Source organism: Anolis carolinensis, chromosome 4 (genome assembly GCF_035594765.1).
Source record: "Anolis carolinensis isolate JA03-04 chromosome 4, rAnoCar3.1.pri, whole genome shotgun sequence".
NCBI classification, from domain to species: Eukaryota; Metazoa; Chordata; class Lepidosauria; order Squamata; family Dactyloidae; genus Anolis; species Anolis carolinensis.
The window spans coordinates 2,447,047-2,465,233 of NC_085844.1; the positions used below are offsets into that span (position 1 = coordinate 2,447,047).

The 18,187-nt window shown below is 44.8% G+C and overlaps 1 protein-coding gene across 1 annotated transcript in view; it reads left to right on the top strand.

The window, feature by feature from the left end:
* Window positions 1–17,762, top strand: part of dgat1 (diacylglycerol O-acyltransferase 1) — a 54,341-nt gene extending 36,579 nt beyond the window's left edge. Inside the window, exons 11-17 of the mRNA XM_062979861.1 lie at window positions 13–54; window positions 3,033–3,077; window positions 3,401–3,513; window positions 4,379–4,444; window positions 7,891–7,978; window positions 8,067–8,129; window positions 16,258–17,762. Coding sequence (XP_062835931.1) covers window positions 13–54; window positions 3,033–3,077; window positions 3,401–3,513; window positions 4,379–4,444; window positions 7,891–7,978; window positions 8,067–8,129; window positions 16,258–16,404 — 564 coding nt within the window. The 3' untranslated portion in view covers window positions 16,405–17,762. The remainder of the gene's footprint in view (window positions 1–12; window positions 55–3,032; window positions 3,078–3,400; window positions 3,514–4,378; window positions 4,445–7,890; window positions 7,979–8,066; window positions 8,130–16,257) is intronic.
* The last annotated feature ends 425 nt before the right edge of the window (window positions 17,763–18,187 follow it).

The following is an 18,187-nucleotide window of genomic DNA, read 5'->3' on the forward strand; positions in this document are numbered from 1 at the left end:
CTTTTCTTGCAGTGGATGGTCCCCACGATCCAGAACTCCATGAAGCCTTTCCGGGTAAGTGGTTGTCAGGACCCAGGCTGCAGAGCACCAATAACCTTACACAGAGGCCAGTCTCTATCTAATATCTTTATTAAAGAAATATATAAAATCAATAAAAACAAGTGAAGAATATAGTTCAGAAGCAGACCTTTCAGATGAGGTCAAATATAGTCCAGAAATGTATTGTCCAATAAATGATATTAGAGTTCAAAGTTTTAATCCACTTGACCGAAACACACACTTTGCCAAGCAATAGTGTGGGGAAATAGCAGAGTCTTTAAAGTCCAATGAAGCTTGACAACAAGGCTGGAAATAAACTTGATTCTTGGCTAGATCCGTGACTGGAGGCAAGACGAACATGAAGCATGAAACAGAGTCCGTGGTAAAACCGTGAGACAAGGCAAGGCTTGAAGCTTGATCCGGGAAGCAAGGAACTGGGATTACGAAGTCCACACACGATCTCTCTCCTCAAGCTGATCAATTGACTCCGCAAGGAAATCCTCGCGCCAAACACCTATATTGGGTCTCGTTTTCCTCTAGAGAACGAGAAGCGAAACCCAACTCTGTCCAGATGCATGACTCCTTAGAATTTCCCAAGGGAAGCAGACCTAATCAGCCATTTGTTTGGCAGCGATTCTCAGGCTTCTGTGATTAGCCTCCCTGACTCCCCTATCTTTAGAATAATTTTCCCTCCTGGAAAACGGGGGGGAGTTCTGCCCAAGGTCTGTTTGGCTGAATTCTTGAGGGCAAACATCAACATCCTGCAGGTGAAGAGACTCCGGCTCTTGCTGAACCGGCGAAAACCCCATGTTTTCCTCTTCATCTGCCACAATAGTACTAGGAACAGGACTACAAGGCCCATGAGTCATCACAGTGGTGCATCTGGGCAGAAGGGTTCCGTATGGTTTGCCTTGAGGATGGGGCAGGCCTTGTCGCATTGGAGTCCAACCCCTGGAAAAGTCTTGTTTTGGCCTAAAATGTGCTCATAGACCTCCTCTTAAGTCACCTGGGATGGAACATTTCTTAGCAGCAAAGCTACAGAGCCTGCTCTTCTTCTCCCTTTCTGTAAATGACTGTTGCTTTGCTCAAGCAGCTAGGAAGACAAAGCAGGCAAAAATGTCAACAGCGGCATAGTGGCATGGAAGGATCCATTTGTATTAACACCTTGTGGGATGCTTTCTGCATTTATTTGGCTGGGAAGAGATTATAAGAAGATTAGGAACATAGAATCCTAGAGTTGGAGGGGACCTCAAAAGCCATGCGGAAATGCCAGGTCAAACCCCTCCCAACAGATAGCCATCCAGCTTCTGTTTGCAAATCTCCAGATAAAGAGATTCCACTGAATTGCCAAAAGCCTATATTCAGCTAGAGCTGGAAGGGACCCCTAAAGACCGTCCAGTCCAACCTTCCTCTGTGAGACTTGAATCCACAGTCAAAGTGCTCTTAGTAGGTGGCTGTCCAGCTTCTGCTTAAAAACCTCTAGAGAAGGCAACTCTACCAGACTCCTGGGCTGCAGACTGAGAGTGAATTTTCTTTGGGTTGTTGTGTGTTTTCCAGGCTGTATGGCCATGTTCCAGAAGTATTCTCTCCCGACATTTCTCCCACATCTATGGCAGGCATACAACACTGTGAATTCCAGCCATGAAAGCCTTTAACAACATATTAAATTTTCTTTGTTGCTAACATACTTTCACATTTCTCAAAAGGCTCTGCTTTGACACTTTAAATAATTTTCTGCACTATGTAACTCCAGGGAATCTACTTTCCATAGGCTTCACCTTGGATATAATTAGGATAAAAAAGGTAAAGGTTTCCCCTGACGTTAAGTCCAGTCATGTCTGACTCTGGGGGTTGGTGCTCATCTCCATTTCTAAGCGGAAGAGCCGGCGTTGTCCGTAGACGCCTCCAAGGTCATGTGGCCATTGGAATGACTGCATGGAGCGCGGTTACCTTCCCGCCAGAGCGGTACCTATTGATCTACTCACATTTGCATGTTTTCACATTGCAGAAGCTTTGGCAGAAGCTGGGGCTAACAGCAGGTGCTCACCCCGCTCCCCAGATTCGAACCGCTGACGTTTTGGTCAGCAAGTTCAGCAGCTCAGTGGTTTAACCCGCTGTGCCACCAGGGGCCCATAATTAGGATGGATAGATAGATAGATAGATAGATAGATAGATAGATAGATAGAATTAGGGTCCGGTTATTCCATTGGTTGTGTGGGAACGCTGGATCCCATAATGAAAGAATTTGTATCCAGGGAAATCCTAGTCCTATTCTGATTTGGAATAACCCAAAATGGTAAAAGATCTGAAGAGAGGAGTGGCTTTTTATATCAAATGAGCACATTGTTTTTAATTTTTTATCATGTTTAAACTGTGATGTTATTATTGGATTGTTGTATGCTGGTATTGAATGTTTACCATGTGTAACCCGCCCTGAGATAGGAGATAGAGCAGTATATAAATAAAGTGTTGTTGTTGTAGAGGGCTGGGGATGTTCATCTTGGGGGAGAGAAGGCTGAGAGGGACATGAGAGTCATGTTTCAATATTGGAAAGGAGGTCTCATTGAGGAGTGGAGCAAGGCTTGCTTTCTGCTTCTCCAGAAAACAAGCTTCTCCACAGGGGAAAAATACATTCACATTGCAGGAGGAAAGATTCCACCTAAAGATTAGGAAGAAGGTTCTTAACAGTAAGAGCTGTTTAGAAGAAGCTCCTTCTTTGGAGATTTTTAAGCAGATGGTGGATGGCCATCTTTCAGGGGCACTTTGTGCTTTTCTTGTTTGGCGGAGGCTGGACTGGATGGCCTTTTTGGGTCCCTTCCAGCTCTTACGATTCTTGCAGTGCCTTTTGACTACACCCAGTTCCAGCATGGATGACACACAATTGCTGCTTTGAGTCTCGTTATACATAAGTATGATAATAATATTAATGAATCTCCTGGGAAGCCTTGTGAAATCAAGAAGGGACAAATTCCCACTTTCTTTTTCTTTTTCAGGATATGGATTATTCCAGGATCATTGAGCGCCTCCTGAAGCTGGCTGTAAGTCTTCTCAATTGGTCTCTTTCCCATGCCTTTTGAAGAAACTGAGGTCAATTTGGGAGGGAAGGATATGGACAGGATTTAAGGGTGAGAAAATGGTCCAAGGTCTGGAAACTATGAATCCCTCTGAGGAACGGCTGAGGGAGCTGGTGATGTTTAGCTGGGAGAAAAGAAGACTGAGAGAAAGAGACATGAGACATATTTGGATAGATTTCCCATTGAGGAAAGGGAGAAAGCTTCTTTTCTTCATTCTTCAGAGAGTAGGATGCAACAGGCAGAGTCCTGCTAAATTGTCTTGTTGTTTTCCATTGTAACCCCGGCAGGTCCCCAACCACCTGATCTGGCTGATCTTCTTCTACTGGTTCTTCCACTCCAGCCTCAACGTCATTGCCGAAGTCATGCAGTTTGGGGACCGGGAGTTTTACAGGGACTGGTGGTGAGTCGGCCCTTGAGGTGTGGGTGCGAATTGAGCCCCCTTTTCTAAGAGTGCATATTACACTGTAGAATTTGGTTTGGCACCGCTTTAACTGCCGAGGCCCAAGGCTGTAGAACACGCATGGGCAAACTTGGGCCCTCTCGGTGTTTTGGACTTCAATTCCCACAATTCCCAACAGCTGGTTGTGGGAGTTGAAGTCCAAAACGCCGGGAGGGCCAAAGTTTGCCCATATGCCTGTTGTAGAATCCTGGGAGTTGCATCATCATCATCACATGTCGCCTCTTTCCCAGTGAGTCCCCTTTCTTTCCCAGTGTCATCACAGAGGGCCACTTCACCTGGCCACAGTCTTTGTGGTGCAAACACAGGCATACATACATACATACGTTTTGATTTTCATATATAGAGGTTGTTGTTGTTCTATGTTATATTTTCTCTTGATAAAGATACAAAGCGACCCATAACAATATAAATGTAATTTATAATCTACAACATATAACAATTCAAATAGGAACTGCCATGTCACTGAAAGGGTGGCCTAGGGGATAAAAGCCTCGTGACTTGAAGGTTGGGTTGCTGACCTGAAAGCTGCCAGGTTCGAATCCCACCTGGGGAGCGTGCGGATGAGCTCCCTCTTTCAGCTCCAGCTCCATGCGGGGACAGGAGAGAAGCCTCCCACAAGGATGGTAAAACATCAAAAAATCCGGGCAATGTCCCCTGGGCAACGTCCTTGCAGGCGGCCAATTCTCTCACTCCAGAAGCAACTCCGGTTGCTCCTGACACACACACACACACACACACAAAGGGAGCTGCTCTTGACCCAGTCTCTCTCTTTGCCCCTCTTTCTGCTCTTGCATTTCTCCTCCAGGAACTCTGAGTCTGTGACCTATTTCTGGCAGAACTGGAACATCCCCGTCCACAAGTGGTGCATCAGGTATGTCTCAGGTGGGGTTCAAAATAGGAAGTGTGTTTGTGTGTGTGTGGGGGGGGGAGGGGTTGGTGGTGCCTTGAATCAGCACCAAGTCTCCAGGAGGGTTGGGGAGGGTGTATTTCCCTTAACCAGAGAGACTCTCAGCCACCCACCCAGGATGAAAGGGCCCTTGGGGGTCAGCCCACATCACATGCCGAAAGCCTTGCTCCCTTTTCTGTTCTTTTGCTCTTTCCTTTTCATTCTTTCTCTTCGTCTGTTCCATTCCCCCTTCTATCATTTTACCTCCCTTCCTCTCTCTCTCCCTCCTTTTTTCTCTTCCTTCTCTCATCCTTTCCCTCCCTCTATACTTTTATCTTGTCACTCTTTCTTCTTTCTTTTTTCCCTTCCTTCCTACCTTCCTTCCTTCCTTCCTTCCTTTTTCTCTCTATATGTCTTCCCCATTCTTTTGCTCTTGTTTGCCATTATTTTCTTCCTTTTGTTCCCTTTTTTCCTTTTGCTGAGGGTCTCACTTCTTTTTTTCTTTCTCTGTCTCCCTTTTTCCTTCCTTTTTTCCCCTCACACTCTACTTTTACCCCCTCTCCATTTCCTTCTTTCCTCTTCCCTTCCTCTTCCCTTCCCTTCTTTTCTTTTCTCCTCTTTTGTTTCTTTTAATTTTTCCTATTTCCTCTCCCTTCTTCCTTCCTTCTCAACCTCCCTTTACTGTCTCTCACATCACGTGCTTGAAGCCTCCCTGTCTTTCCCATTCTTTTTCTATTTCTCTATTCTTTTCTTCCTTTTGCATTTCCCCTTCTTTCTTTTTCACTTCCCTTCCTCTCTCCACCTTCTGGCATTCTGTTCTTTTACTCTTTTCTTTCTAGTCTTTCTTCCTTCTCTTCTCTTCCCTTCTATTCCTTCCTTCCTTTTTCCCCTTCTCTTTCTACTACCATCACACATTCTCTTTATTCTGTTCCTTTTTTTTCTTCCATCTTCCTCTTTTAATTGTTTTTAATCAGAACATTCCAAATTGTGTACAAGAATCTGAGACGTTAAAAAGATCTGAAAACAGAACTTAAAAACTGAATGCTAAGAGTTGTAACATTGGACATTATAGCATTCCACTACAATGATGCTATCACTGATAGTATACTACATTGAGCACCTTTTTTTATTATTATTGTGGGTAAACAGTTTATTAATGAAACGTTACATAACAAAACAGCAAATTATCGCAAATATAGTCAGATAACAATCATTTTGAAATGTACATGCATATCTACATTAGTCAACCAGCCTGCCAATTCTCACACAGTACATATTATTATCTGTTACTCAAAACATATAGAACTGCTCTTTCCACATGTCATCCACCACTCTCAATCCAGGTTTCTACTCATTTTTTTTTTTTAGAAATTAAATATAAGAGTTTACCCTAACATTCAAACAAAACAAAAACATATAACGTATTACACACAACAAACCCTGCACGCACCCAAAACCCCTATCCCGCATAAAATAAAACCCCTTCCCCACACCCGTGCACCCTTCACCATCTTCCTCTTTTTATCTCACTTCCCTTTACTTTCTCACTCACGGTTTGGGTCCAGCCTGTCTTCGTGACTGCATCTTCTCCTATGAACCGGCGCATGCTCAAAGATCTGCCAGGAAGGCCCTTTTCTCATTCCTGTCTTCTTCTCTAGTGCAGTTGGTGGGGACAAGGGAGAGGGCTTTCTTGGTGGTGGCCCCTCAGCCCTGTAACGCCCTCCCCAGTGAACCTAGAGAAGTCCCCATGTAACAGCATTCTCAAGAAGAGCTGAAAACTTGGTTTTTCCAGCAGGCAATTTATAATGTTTAGACAGTAACCAGAACTGATTGCCAATCACTTAGCCCATTCTGTGCATTCAGCTGAGCTATATTGATTCCATGGATCTTTTATTTGATTTTTATTGATTCCATGGACCCTACAAGCCCTAAATGGTTTGGGACCCACCTACCTTAGAGACCGCATCTCCCTCTATGAACCCACACGTTCTCTTTGCTCGTCGGGGGAGGCCCTTCTCTCGCTCCCACCACCCTCACAGTCACGGTTGGTGGGGATGAGAGAGAGGGCCTTCTCCGCCGTGGCCCCTCGGCTTTGGAACTCGCTCCCTAGAGAGATCAGGCAGGCCCCTACCCTCCTCTCCTTCCGGAAGAGCTTAAAAACCTGGCTCTTCCAAAAGGCCTTTGACGTTTAATTGTTGCTGGATTGATCTATCTGTCCATTCCATAATAGTCCTTTGTTGTTGTCTTGTCATTTTATACCGCACTTTATTGTCCATTCAACTATGAAATTTCCTTTCCCTATTTCGTAATACTCTGCACTTTGCCTGGGATCTACGACTTAGTCTCCTGTTTTTAATACTGTATCCTGCTTGTTGATTTTAATGATTGTTTTTATTGATGTTGATGTTTTTTACTGGGATAATTGTTTTATTGCTTTGTTACTGTTATTTGTTTGTTTTATCGGGCCAGGCCCCATGTAAGCCGCCCCAAGTCCCTTCGGGGAGATGGGGCGGGGTATAAAAATAAAGTTGTTATTATTATTATTATTATTTAACTGATTCTATTTTAATAGAGGTTTTATCCAATTTATATATCTGGTATATGTAATTTTATTACTGTTTTCATGTTGATGTATTTTATTTTATGTATTATGTATTTTATGTATGGCATCTTTGTGTGCCATTTTATAAGCCGCCCTGAGCACCTATGGAAAATGGTGGCATGGGTATAAATAAAGTATTATTATTATTATTATTATTATTATTATTATTTATTATTATTATTATTATTAGACCGCTCTGAGTTCCCCTGGGGGAGAAGAGCGGGATATAAAATAAGTAAATAAATAAATATTATTCTTATTCTTATTACATAAAATACAAAACTAAGTTAGAAACAAACATACCAATATAACAATTGTATGTATTAGTTTGCTAAGGAGCCGCACTGGCGCAATGAGTTAAAACTCTTGTGCCAGCTAAACTGCTGACCTGAAGGTTGCCAGTTCGAATCTCTGACATGGGGCAAGCTCCCGTCTGTCAGCTCTAGGTTTCAGGAACATGAGAGAAGCCTCCCAGCAGGATGGTAACACATCTGGGCATCCCCTGGATAACGTAAACTGCTAATTGTCTCACACCAGAAGCTACCTGCAGTATGTTCTCAAGTTGCTTCTGACATGATAAAAACATTATTGTTGTTGTTGTTGTTTGCTCCCTCCCCCTTTTTTTCCTTGTGGTGTTTTCCTCCTATTCCATTACCTCCCTTTCTTTGTCTCTCTTCTCTCCCTCCCTTCTGTTCCCACCTTCCTACTCTGTTCCTTCTTCTATCCTTTCCCCCCTTCTTTGTGTCTTTCCTTCATGCACCCTTACGCAGGAGGGCTTCTCCCCTTCTCCAGAGGTTAACCTTTGGCCCCCTCTCTCTTGCGCCTGCAGACATTTCTACAAGCCCATGATGAAAAGGGGCCTCGGGAAATATCCAGCTCAGGTCGCCGTCTTCTTGGCTTCGGCCTTCTTCCACGAGGTCAGTGGTGAAGTTGCATGCGCAAAGGGGTCACTCACAAGGGCCTACATGCCATACATACATGTTTTCTCTTTGCTCCTCCTTGCAGTACCTGGTGAGCGTTCCCTTGAAGATGTTCCGGCTCTGGGCCTTCATGGGGATGGCAGCTCAGGTAGGGCCCTGTACTATTCTCATGCATTGTTTGAAAAGGTTAGCGTATAACTTTACTTTTTTGCAGTTCGTGATAGATTTCTGTTATGGTTCCATGTGCTTTCTGAGAGAAAAGCACCCATGAGTCAATAATGACAGGAAAAGAGATTCTGCATGAACATTAGGAAGAACTTCCTGACTGTAAGAGCTGTTCAGCAGTGGAACTCTCTTCCTCAGGGTCTGGTGAGGTTCCAAAGAAGTTCCTTCTTTGGAGGCTTTTAAACAGAGGGTGGGTGCCATCTGTCGGGGGTACTTTGATGGTGCTTTTCCTGCATTAATGCAGAATGGGATTGGACTAGATGGCCAATGTGGTCTCTTCCAACTATGATTTTATGATAAAGGCATAAAACTTGAAAGCAATAAAGGAACTTTCAAAATGAACTTGCTCCACTTGTAAATGGACTTCACTCTTGGACATTGAGGGTATCTCAAAAACAAGTCATGACAGACGAACCTTGTCTCTTTTTTAAATATAGTTTGGTAGTTGAAGGAAATACCATTGGGAGTTGTCAGCACTTTGTACTTTGCTCAGAAAATCATAGAATCATAGAGTTGGAAGAGACCACATGGCCCATCTAATCCATCCAACCCCCCCAATGCAGGAAAAGCACAAATTACCCCTGACAGATGGCCACCCAGCCTCTGTTTGAAAGCTTCCAAGGAAGGAGCTTCCACCACATTGACAGAAAGCATGTCTAGAATTTAGCAAGGCCTTTAAGAACATTGTCCATGACATGCTCACAAAGAAATCTAATAAATGTGAGCTGGACAATGCTTTTGTTTGGTGGAGTGGGAACTGGTTAATGGTCAAACCCAAAGGGTGCTGCTGCCCAATGGCTCCTCTTCATCCTGAGAAGTGACTTTTGGTGTCTTGTAGCTGGGCCCCGTGTGACTCAACATCTTTATCAATGACTTGGACAATGGAATAGAAGGCTTGCTGATCAAATTTGCCAAAAACAGGAGAGATAGATAATACCAAGAGGACAGCATCAGGATCTTAAATGACCATCACAGATTAGAGAAGCTGAGTCAGAAGCAAGAAAATGAATTGCAGCGGTGACACCTGGCTTGGAAACAGTGCATGTGAGAGGGATTTATATCAGGCATGGGTAGGCTGTTAGGGATTGTGGAAGTTGAAGTCCAGAACATCTGGAGGGCCCAAGTTTGCCCATGCCTGCCCTAAGGGACAGCATGACACGAAGAAGCGCATCAACAGGCGTCTAGTGTTTGGGTCCCATTCTCTGTTCTGCTTTGGTCACATCTCTCCTTGAATAATAACCCTATATTCCGGGCAAAGCCATTCAAGAAGGAGATGGGCAAGAGAGAAGGGTGAACAACGTGGCCAAAGGACTAGAAACCATGAATCCAAGCGGCTTAGGATATTTCGCCTTCAAGAATGGGACAGCTCGAAATATTGGAAAGGAGGTCACATTCAGGAGGAAGGGCCAAAGCCTATTTTCTGCTGCTCTAAAGAACAGGACACTATGGAGCCATGGATTCAAATTGCAGCAAAAGAGATTCCACCTAAACGTTAGGAAGGACTTACTGGCCATAAGAGGAGGTGCTGCCAGGGAGTCTGGCGGAGTCTTCTTCTCTTCAGGGGCGGGATGGGCATCTATGTTAATTTTATCAATACAGTAGAGTCTCGCTTATCCAACGTAAATGGGCCAGCAGAACGTTGGATAAGCGAATATGTTGGATAATGAGAGATTAAGGAAAAACCTATTAAACATCAAATTAGGTTATGATTTTACAAATTAAGCACCAAAACATTATGTTATACAACAAATTTGACAGAAAACGTAGTTCAATACACAGTAATGCTATGTAGTAATTACTGTATTTACGAATTTAGCACCAAAATATCATGATATATTGAAAACATTAACTACAAAAATGCGTTGGATAATCCAGAACTTTGGATAAGTGAGTGTTGGATAAGTGAGACTCTACTGTATATGTATGTATGTATTTTTATCATTTACAATTTAGCTTGTAAATTGTCTAGAGCAGGGGTCCTCAAACTTTTAAAGCAGAGGGCCAGTCCACAATCCTTGAGACTGTGGAGGGGCCGGATTATCATTAAAAAACAAACCGAACAAATTCCTATGCACACGGCACTTATTTGTAGTGCAAAACAACAACAACAATGAAAGAACAATACAATATTTAAAAATGAAAACAATTGTAACCAACACAAACCTATCAGGAAAGCTGGGAAAGCTTTATTTGCCAGTGTGAGTTTCTGCCAGAGCCTGATCCCAGAAGGGCAGTTGGTTCTTGCAGAAGCAGAGGAAGCAGGAGGACATTTTTGCTCCCTGGCTTCAGGTAGGATTTGGCTAAGATTTGGCTAAGATTTTAAACTGAGTTTGGGCTTGGCTCCTGTGGTCAAAGTCTAACTGTTGTGTGACTGTTGTGTTGAAAGAGAGCCAGGTACTTAAGTTGATTGACAGCAGGCATTGTCCCCTGTTAATTGAGTTTCTGGGAAAGCTTTATTTGCCAGTGTGAGTTTCTGCCAGAGCCTGATCCCAGAAGGGCAGTTGGTTCTTGCAGAAGCAGAGGAAGCAGGAGGACATTTTTGCTCCCTGGCTTCAGGTAGGATTTGGCTAAGATTTGGCTAAGATTTTAAACTGAGTTTGGGCTTGGCTCCTGTGGTCAAAGTCTAACTGTTGTGTGACTGTTGTGTTGAAAGAGAGCCAGGTACTTAAGTTGATTGACAGCAGGCATTGATAAAAGGCACCTTTACTAACTATCCTTTGCAGTACATACAGGAAACAAAGCAACATAAACAAATACACAAAGACGTGGTTTGTTGCAGTCTGCACATAAAGTGCGTGCATATTACTTAACTGTACAAAGATCCCACTTGGCCACCACGCTCACCAAGAGATGCAACAAAAGCAAAACATTCCCATCACATGCACCAGCTGTGGCATGTTCCGCTTTTTCACACAAAAACTAGACAACTACATCTGCTCCAAATGCAAACAGATGACTCTGATGGAGCAGAGGATCCAACAGCTCGAGCACCGTATTAAGACCCTTAAGGACATTCAGGCACTCGAGCTCTTCTTGGACACTGCACAACACGCTGCTGTAGATCAGCAGCCTGCATCACACCAACACCACCAAGACCATGATCAGGAACCTTATGGGGAGATCAACTCAAAGGTAGACAACCCTCAGGCTTGGAAGGAGGTCACCCATAGAAGGAGACGCAGGACCAGGCAGCCTCCGCAGAACTCCGCTGCTCAGCTGCATTTACACAACAGATTTGAAATTCTTACATCATTAACATACAATCAGGAAACACATCTTGTGGAGGACCACAGTTTCTTAGATACCACTCAGTGGACCATCCTGGATCAATGCGCAGGGGATAGCCCTGACAGGGACAGTGCATCACCACAGTCACACTTATGTAATCATGCAAATGCTCCACCCCCAATCATAGACCAGGAGCAACAGGAACATCCTTGGGAGAGTAATGGGCTCTCGGATGTATCTCAATGGATTGTCATTGATGAATGCACTGGGGATGTTGAGGAGGAGGACAACACTTTACACCTACATGATTCACTTCAACAGGAACACTCTTCAGGGGACATACACACTGTCTTGCACAAAAGGGACCCTGTCAATCCTCAAAGGAAACAGGTCTTGGTAGTAGGTGACTCCCTCCTTAGAGGAACGGAAGCCATCATTTCCAGACCGGATGGGATGGCTCGAGAAACATGCTGCCTCCCGGGGGCAAAAATACACCATATCACTCAGAGGCTCAGCAGGCTCCTAAAGCCCCATCACCCTCCCCACCTTATGTTGATTCATGTAGGTACCAATGACACCGCTAGGCATACTTTTCAAAAGATCACAAATGATTTTCGAGCTCTGGGAACAAAGCTAAAACTGTATAATGTACATGTGATCTTTTCATCCCTCCTCCCCGTTGTAGGACATGGCTCTACAAGGGCCGGAAAAATAGTACAGGTCAATAACTGGCTCAGAAAATGGTGTCAAGAGGAGCATTTTGGCTTCCTTGACCATGGTCTACTCTTCCAAGAGGATGGACTACTGGCAAGCGATGGGGTGCATCTCACACAAGTAGGAAAACATCTTTTTGCACACAGACTCACAAACCTCATCAGGCGCACTTTAAACTAAATCCACTGGGGGAGGGGAACAACAGCCTGGCGAACACTATATTACCCACGACCACAGGGAACCGCCGTAAGGCTAAACGGAGGGCTGCACAAACACAGCAAGGACCAAGTACAGAGAGCACAATAATCCCAAATAAACAGTTCGAGGGGAGGTCACAGGGGCTTACATGTCTTTACACTAATGCTCAGAGCATGGGAAATAAGCAAGACGAACTCCAACTCCTAGCACAGCACCACACATACGATGTCATAGGCATCACTGAAACCTGGTGGGATGACTCCCATCACTGGAATTTAACCATTGAGGGCTATAACCTCTTTCACATAAATAGAACAAAGGGGAGAGGAGGGGGAGTAGCTTTATATGTCAAAAACAGTTACGTTGCAGAAGAAATGCAAGACTGTAATCCGGGAAACCAGCTTGAAAGCATCTGGATAAGAATCAAGGGAACCGGGACTCAAAAAGATCTTGTCGTGGGTGTCTACTACAGACCTCCGAGTCAGGATGAAGGACTTGATGAAGCCTTCTGTCAACAGCTGACCAAACAGGCACAAAGAAGAGATACAGTAGTCATGGGCGATTTCAATTATCCCGATATCTGCTGGAAAACAAACTCAGCCAAGAGTACAAAGTCCAACAAATTCCTCACTTGCCTTGCAGATAATTTTATGGTCCAGAAGGTAGAAGAGGCAACAAGGGGATCAGCAACTCTTGATCTAATCTTAACAAATGTGGAAGACCTGATCAATACAGTTGAAGTGGTTGGATCCTTAGGGGCAAGTGACCATGTGTTCCTGCAGTTTGCAATACAAAGGAATGCTGAAACTAAGACAAGTCAAACACGCATTCTGGACTTTAAGAGAGCTGACTTCCAAAAAATGAAGGAATTACTGAGCGGCATTCCATGGACGCCGATATTAAAAAACAAGGGAGTTAAGGATGGATGGGAGTTTTTCAAAAGTGAAATACTCAAGGCGCAAATGCAAACAGTGCCAACAAAGAAGAAAAATAAGACAAGTGCAAAGAAGCCAGAATGGATGTCCAAAGAACTTCTAACTGAGCTAAAGCTCAAAAGTGACATGCACAAGAAGTGGAAAAGGGGAGAAATCACCAAAGAAGAATTCAAACGTATAGCCAACTCCTGTAGGGAAAAGGTTCGCAAGGCTAAAGCGCAAAATGAGCTCAGGCTTGCCAGGGACATAAAAAACAACAAAAAAGGTTTTTTTGCTTATGTTGGTAGAAAAAGGAAGAAAAAGGAGGCGATAGGGCCACTGCAAGGAGTAGATGGGGTGATGGTGACAGGGGATAGGGAAAAGGCAGAACTGCTTAATGCCTTCTTTGCCTCGGTCTTCTCACAAAAAGAAAGCCATCTTCAACCTCAGCAACATGGAATGGACGAAGGATTGGGGGAAATCCAACCCCAAATAGGGAAACAAGTTGTCCAGGAACACCTGGCCACTCTAAACGAATTCAAGTCCCCAGGGCCGGATCAGCTACATCCAAGAGTATTGAAGGAACTAGCGGAAGTTATTTCAGAACCACTGGCAATCATCTTCGAGAGTTCTTGGAGAACAGGAGAAGTCCCAGCAGATTGGAGGAGGGCGAATGTGGTCCCTATCTTCAAGAAGGGAAAAAAGAACGACCCAAACAATTACCGTCCGGTCAGCCTCACATCAATACCAGGCAAGATTCTGGAAAAGATCATTAAGGAAGTGGTCTGCAAACACTTAGAAACAAATGCGGTCATTGCTAATAGTCAACACGGATTTACCAAAAACAAGTCATGCCAGACTAATCTGATCTCTTTTTTCGATAGAGTTACGAGTTGGGTCGATACAGGGAATGCCGTGGATGTAGCATATCTAGATTTCAGTAAGGCCTTCGACAAAGTCCCCCACGACCTTCTGGCAAACAAACTAGTAAAATGTGGGCTAGACAAAACTACGGTTAGGTGGATCTGCAATTGGCTAAGTGAACGAACCCAAAGGGTGCTCACCAATGCGTCGTCTTCATCATGGAAAGAAGTGACAAGTGGAGTGCCGCAGGGCTCCGTCCTGGGCCCGGTTCTGTTCAACATCTTTATTAACGACTTAGACGAAGGGTTAGAAGGCACGATCATCAAGTTTGCAGATGACACCAAACTCGGAGGGATAGCTAACACTCCAGAAGACAGGAGCAGAATTCAAAACGATCTTGACAGACTAGAGAGATGGGCCGAAACTAACAAAATGAAGTTCAACAGGGACAAATGCAAGATACTTCACTTCGGCAGAAAAAATGGAAATCAAAGATACAGAATGGGGGACGCCTGGCTTGACAGCAGTGTGTGCGAAAAAGATCTTGGAGTCCTCGTGGACAACAAGTTAAACATGAGCCAACAATGTGATGCGGCAGCTAAAAAAGCCAATGGGATTTTGGCCTCATCAATAGGGGAATAGCGTCTAGATCCAGGGAAGTCATGCTCCCCCTTATTCTATTCTGCCTTGGTCAGACCACACCTGGAATACTGTGTCCAGTTTTGGGCACCGCAGATGAAGGGAGATGCTGACAAGCTGGAAAGCGTCCAGAGGAGGGCGACTAAAATGATGAAGGGTCTGGAGAACAAGCCCTATGAGGAGCGGCTTAAAGAGCTGGGCATGTTTAGCCTGCAGAAGAGAAGGCTGAGAGGAGACATGATGAGAGCCATGTACAAATACGTGAAGGGAAGTCATAGGGAAGAGGGAGCAAGCTTGTTTTCTGCTGCCCTGCAGACTAGGACACGGAACAATGGCTTCAAACTACAGGAAAGGAGATTCCACCTGAACATCAGGAAGAACTTCCTCACTGTGAGAAGGGCTGTTCGGCAGTGGAACTCTCTCCCCCGGGCCGTGGTGGAGGCTCCTTCTTTGGAGGCTTTTAAGCAGAGGCTGGATGGCCATCTGTCGGGGGTGCTTTGAATGCGATTTCCTGCTTCTTAGCAGGGGGTTGGACTAGATGGCCCTTGAGGTCTCTTCCAACTCTACTATTCTATGATTCTATGATTCTATGATTCTAGGATTTCAATGGGAAGTGTGGGCCTGCTTCTGGCCAATGAGATAGTCAAGTTAATTAGGATTGTTATTGTTGTGTGCCTTCAAGTCATTTCAGACTTTGGGCGAGCTTAAATCTAAAATTATTTATTTATCCCTTTACTACATTTATTTACTACATTTATATCCCGCCCTTCTCACCCCGAAGGGGACTCAGAGCAGCTATATGTACATACAATATATTATATTATTAGCATAGCACAATATTAGCATTATATATTACTATATTGAACTATACCGCTATACTGTAATATTATATGTAATATATAACATATAATTAATATTATTATATGGTATTATTATTAGTATTATATTGTATAACATAATATTATTATCAATATTATATGTATATACAATATATTATATTATTTAAAATGATATAAAAATATTATATTATAAAACTGAGGGCGGGGGCCAGGTCAATGACCTTGGAGGGCCACATCCGGCCCCCGGGCCTTAGTTTGGGGACCCCTGGTCTAGAGCATCTTGGATGGAGGGCGATTAATAAGTAATTAAATGATGATGATGATGATGATGATGATGATGATGATCTGTTGGGAAAGCTTGGATTGTGTCTTCTTTTAGGGCAGAAAGGGGTTGGGGCTGGATGGCCCTTAGGTAGGCGTAGGCAAACTTTGGTCCTCCAGGTGTTTTGGACTTCAACTCCCACAATTCCTAACAGCCGGTAGGCTGTTAGGGATTGTGGGAGTTGAAGTCCAAAACACCTGGAGGGCCCAAGTTTGCCCATGCCTGACCCGGGGTCTTTAAAGAACCCAATGCAATTGTAGGCCGCATCAGTAGGAGTCTATTGTCCACTTTTCCTCTTTGGCCTGACCTTTCCTTCCCTCTTTCCCCCCATAGATCCCCTTGGCCTGGTTTGTGGGGCGCTTCCTCCGGGGCAACTACAGCAATGCCGCCGTCTGGATCTCCCTGATCATTGGGCAGCCCATTGCCGTCCTGATGTACGTCCACGACTACTACGTGCTGAACTACGAAGGGGCCCCGTGACCCCTCCCGTCCCTCCCCGTCCTACTGTGGGGTGTTGGTGGTGGTGCACCTTTCCACATCCTGCCTTCTCTGGACAGCCTTCTGGGGATAGAGGCGGATCAGATACGGTCCCCCTCCTCTCTGGGAAACCCACTGAGTCCCACAGCACCGGGGGTCAAGTGGATCTCCGCGTTCGCTGTCTTATTGGGTTGGAAAGCCGGATCAATGCAATAACCTCCCCTTGTGCCCAGAGTTTCCAGCAGGAACATGGAGGCTCAGGGTATGTGTGTGTATCCATGATAGAGAATGAATGTGAGACACTTTCCCACCCACTTCCCATGCTGTGTTTGTGGGGCAGCCTTGGACCCATCCGGTAGAAGCAAGGCTTAAAACCTGTGTGTGCCTTGGTTGGTTTCCCTCTTTACGGACTGGAGCGATATTGTGTTTGGGGATCGATGGAGGAGAGCAGGAGGACCCTCCATCAGCCCCCTTCTCCTATACGCACAATGGATGCTGGACTTTGGGCACTTTAAAAGGTTCGCGCCGACTCGGTTCTGAGGGCTTGGTCCCAGTCCTCTTGAGAAAAGGGACCCCTTCCCCCTTACGCTGGCCTTTGCTCCGAGGTATTATGGCCACACATTGAACCTGCCATAGGGAAGGGTCTTCTAGGCAGTGGCATTTTGGCCGTTGGGAGCATTGGTCAGTCCCGTTCTTCCCCAGCAGCTAATAGTCCTTGCAGAGCAGATCTCCCATTGACCCTGTCTTGTGCCTGGTAGAAAAAGGACACTTTCTTCCTTTCGTCCACAACACATTTCTCCATTTCGTTGGCCTTCTCTCCTGTGGAAGTTCTCTGCATGGTGACCTCCAATAGCATTTCCCGTCCAAGCAGAGAATAGTCCATACAGAGTGAATCTCCCACTGCTTTCTTTGCCCACCATGGTCAGTGGCATTTGAGTGGTCAGTGGCGTTGGTTTTGTCCCAGTGAAGAGTAATCCCTGCAGAGAGGATCTCCTGTTGTTATCTTCTCTGCCCAATGACTATCCTTGTTGCGCGTCGACCCTGCCATGTCGTGGCATTGGTCACCTTGGTTCTGTCCCTGCAGATAATCGCCCCTGGATCTCCCATCGCTCTCCTCTCTGACCACTGTCCATTCTTGTCACTTCCGTCCATCTCCAGCAGCCCTTGGGGCTTCCTGCCATCCACGTCATGTCTTTGTGGCCCCTTTTTCCTTCCAGTGGCAGCTGCTGCAACCTGAATTTCTGGCTGTGTGCTGTGTGGACCTGTGACAGACATGTTTTCCGTCCATCCAGGAATTTTTAAGAGTTTGCAGATTGTATCTACTTGACACACAAAAATGATTAAAAGCATATTTTCCGAAACGGTGCCTCTTTCTGTGTGTGTTGGCAAAGGGAACACCCCTCCGGATCAATACCCAGCAAGCATTACACTTATGTAACAAAAATTGAAATGTTTTCTGTTCCTGTTTAATTGTGTGGTCCTTATTTTGAAAGTAGTTGTTATACCACAGAAGCTTAAGTTTTTGTGGTTGAATTGGTTGAGACTCTGAGATATTCATAAAGCAAAATATGCTATAGCATAGGCATGAGCAAACCTGGGCCCTCCAGGAGTTTTGGACTTCAACTCCCACAATTCCTAACAGCCGGTAGGCTGTTAGGAATTGTGGGAGTTGAAGTCCAAAACACCTGGAGGGCCCAAGTTTGCCCATACCTGATATAGCAGGATGTTTCTCCTGCAAAGACGTTTTTGCAGTTTAATTAACTTTTCCTATGTTTTTATTGATAGA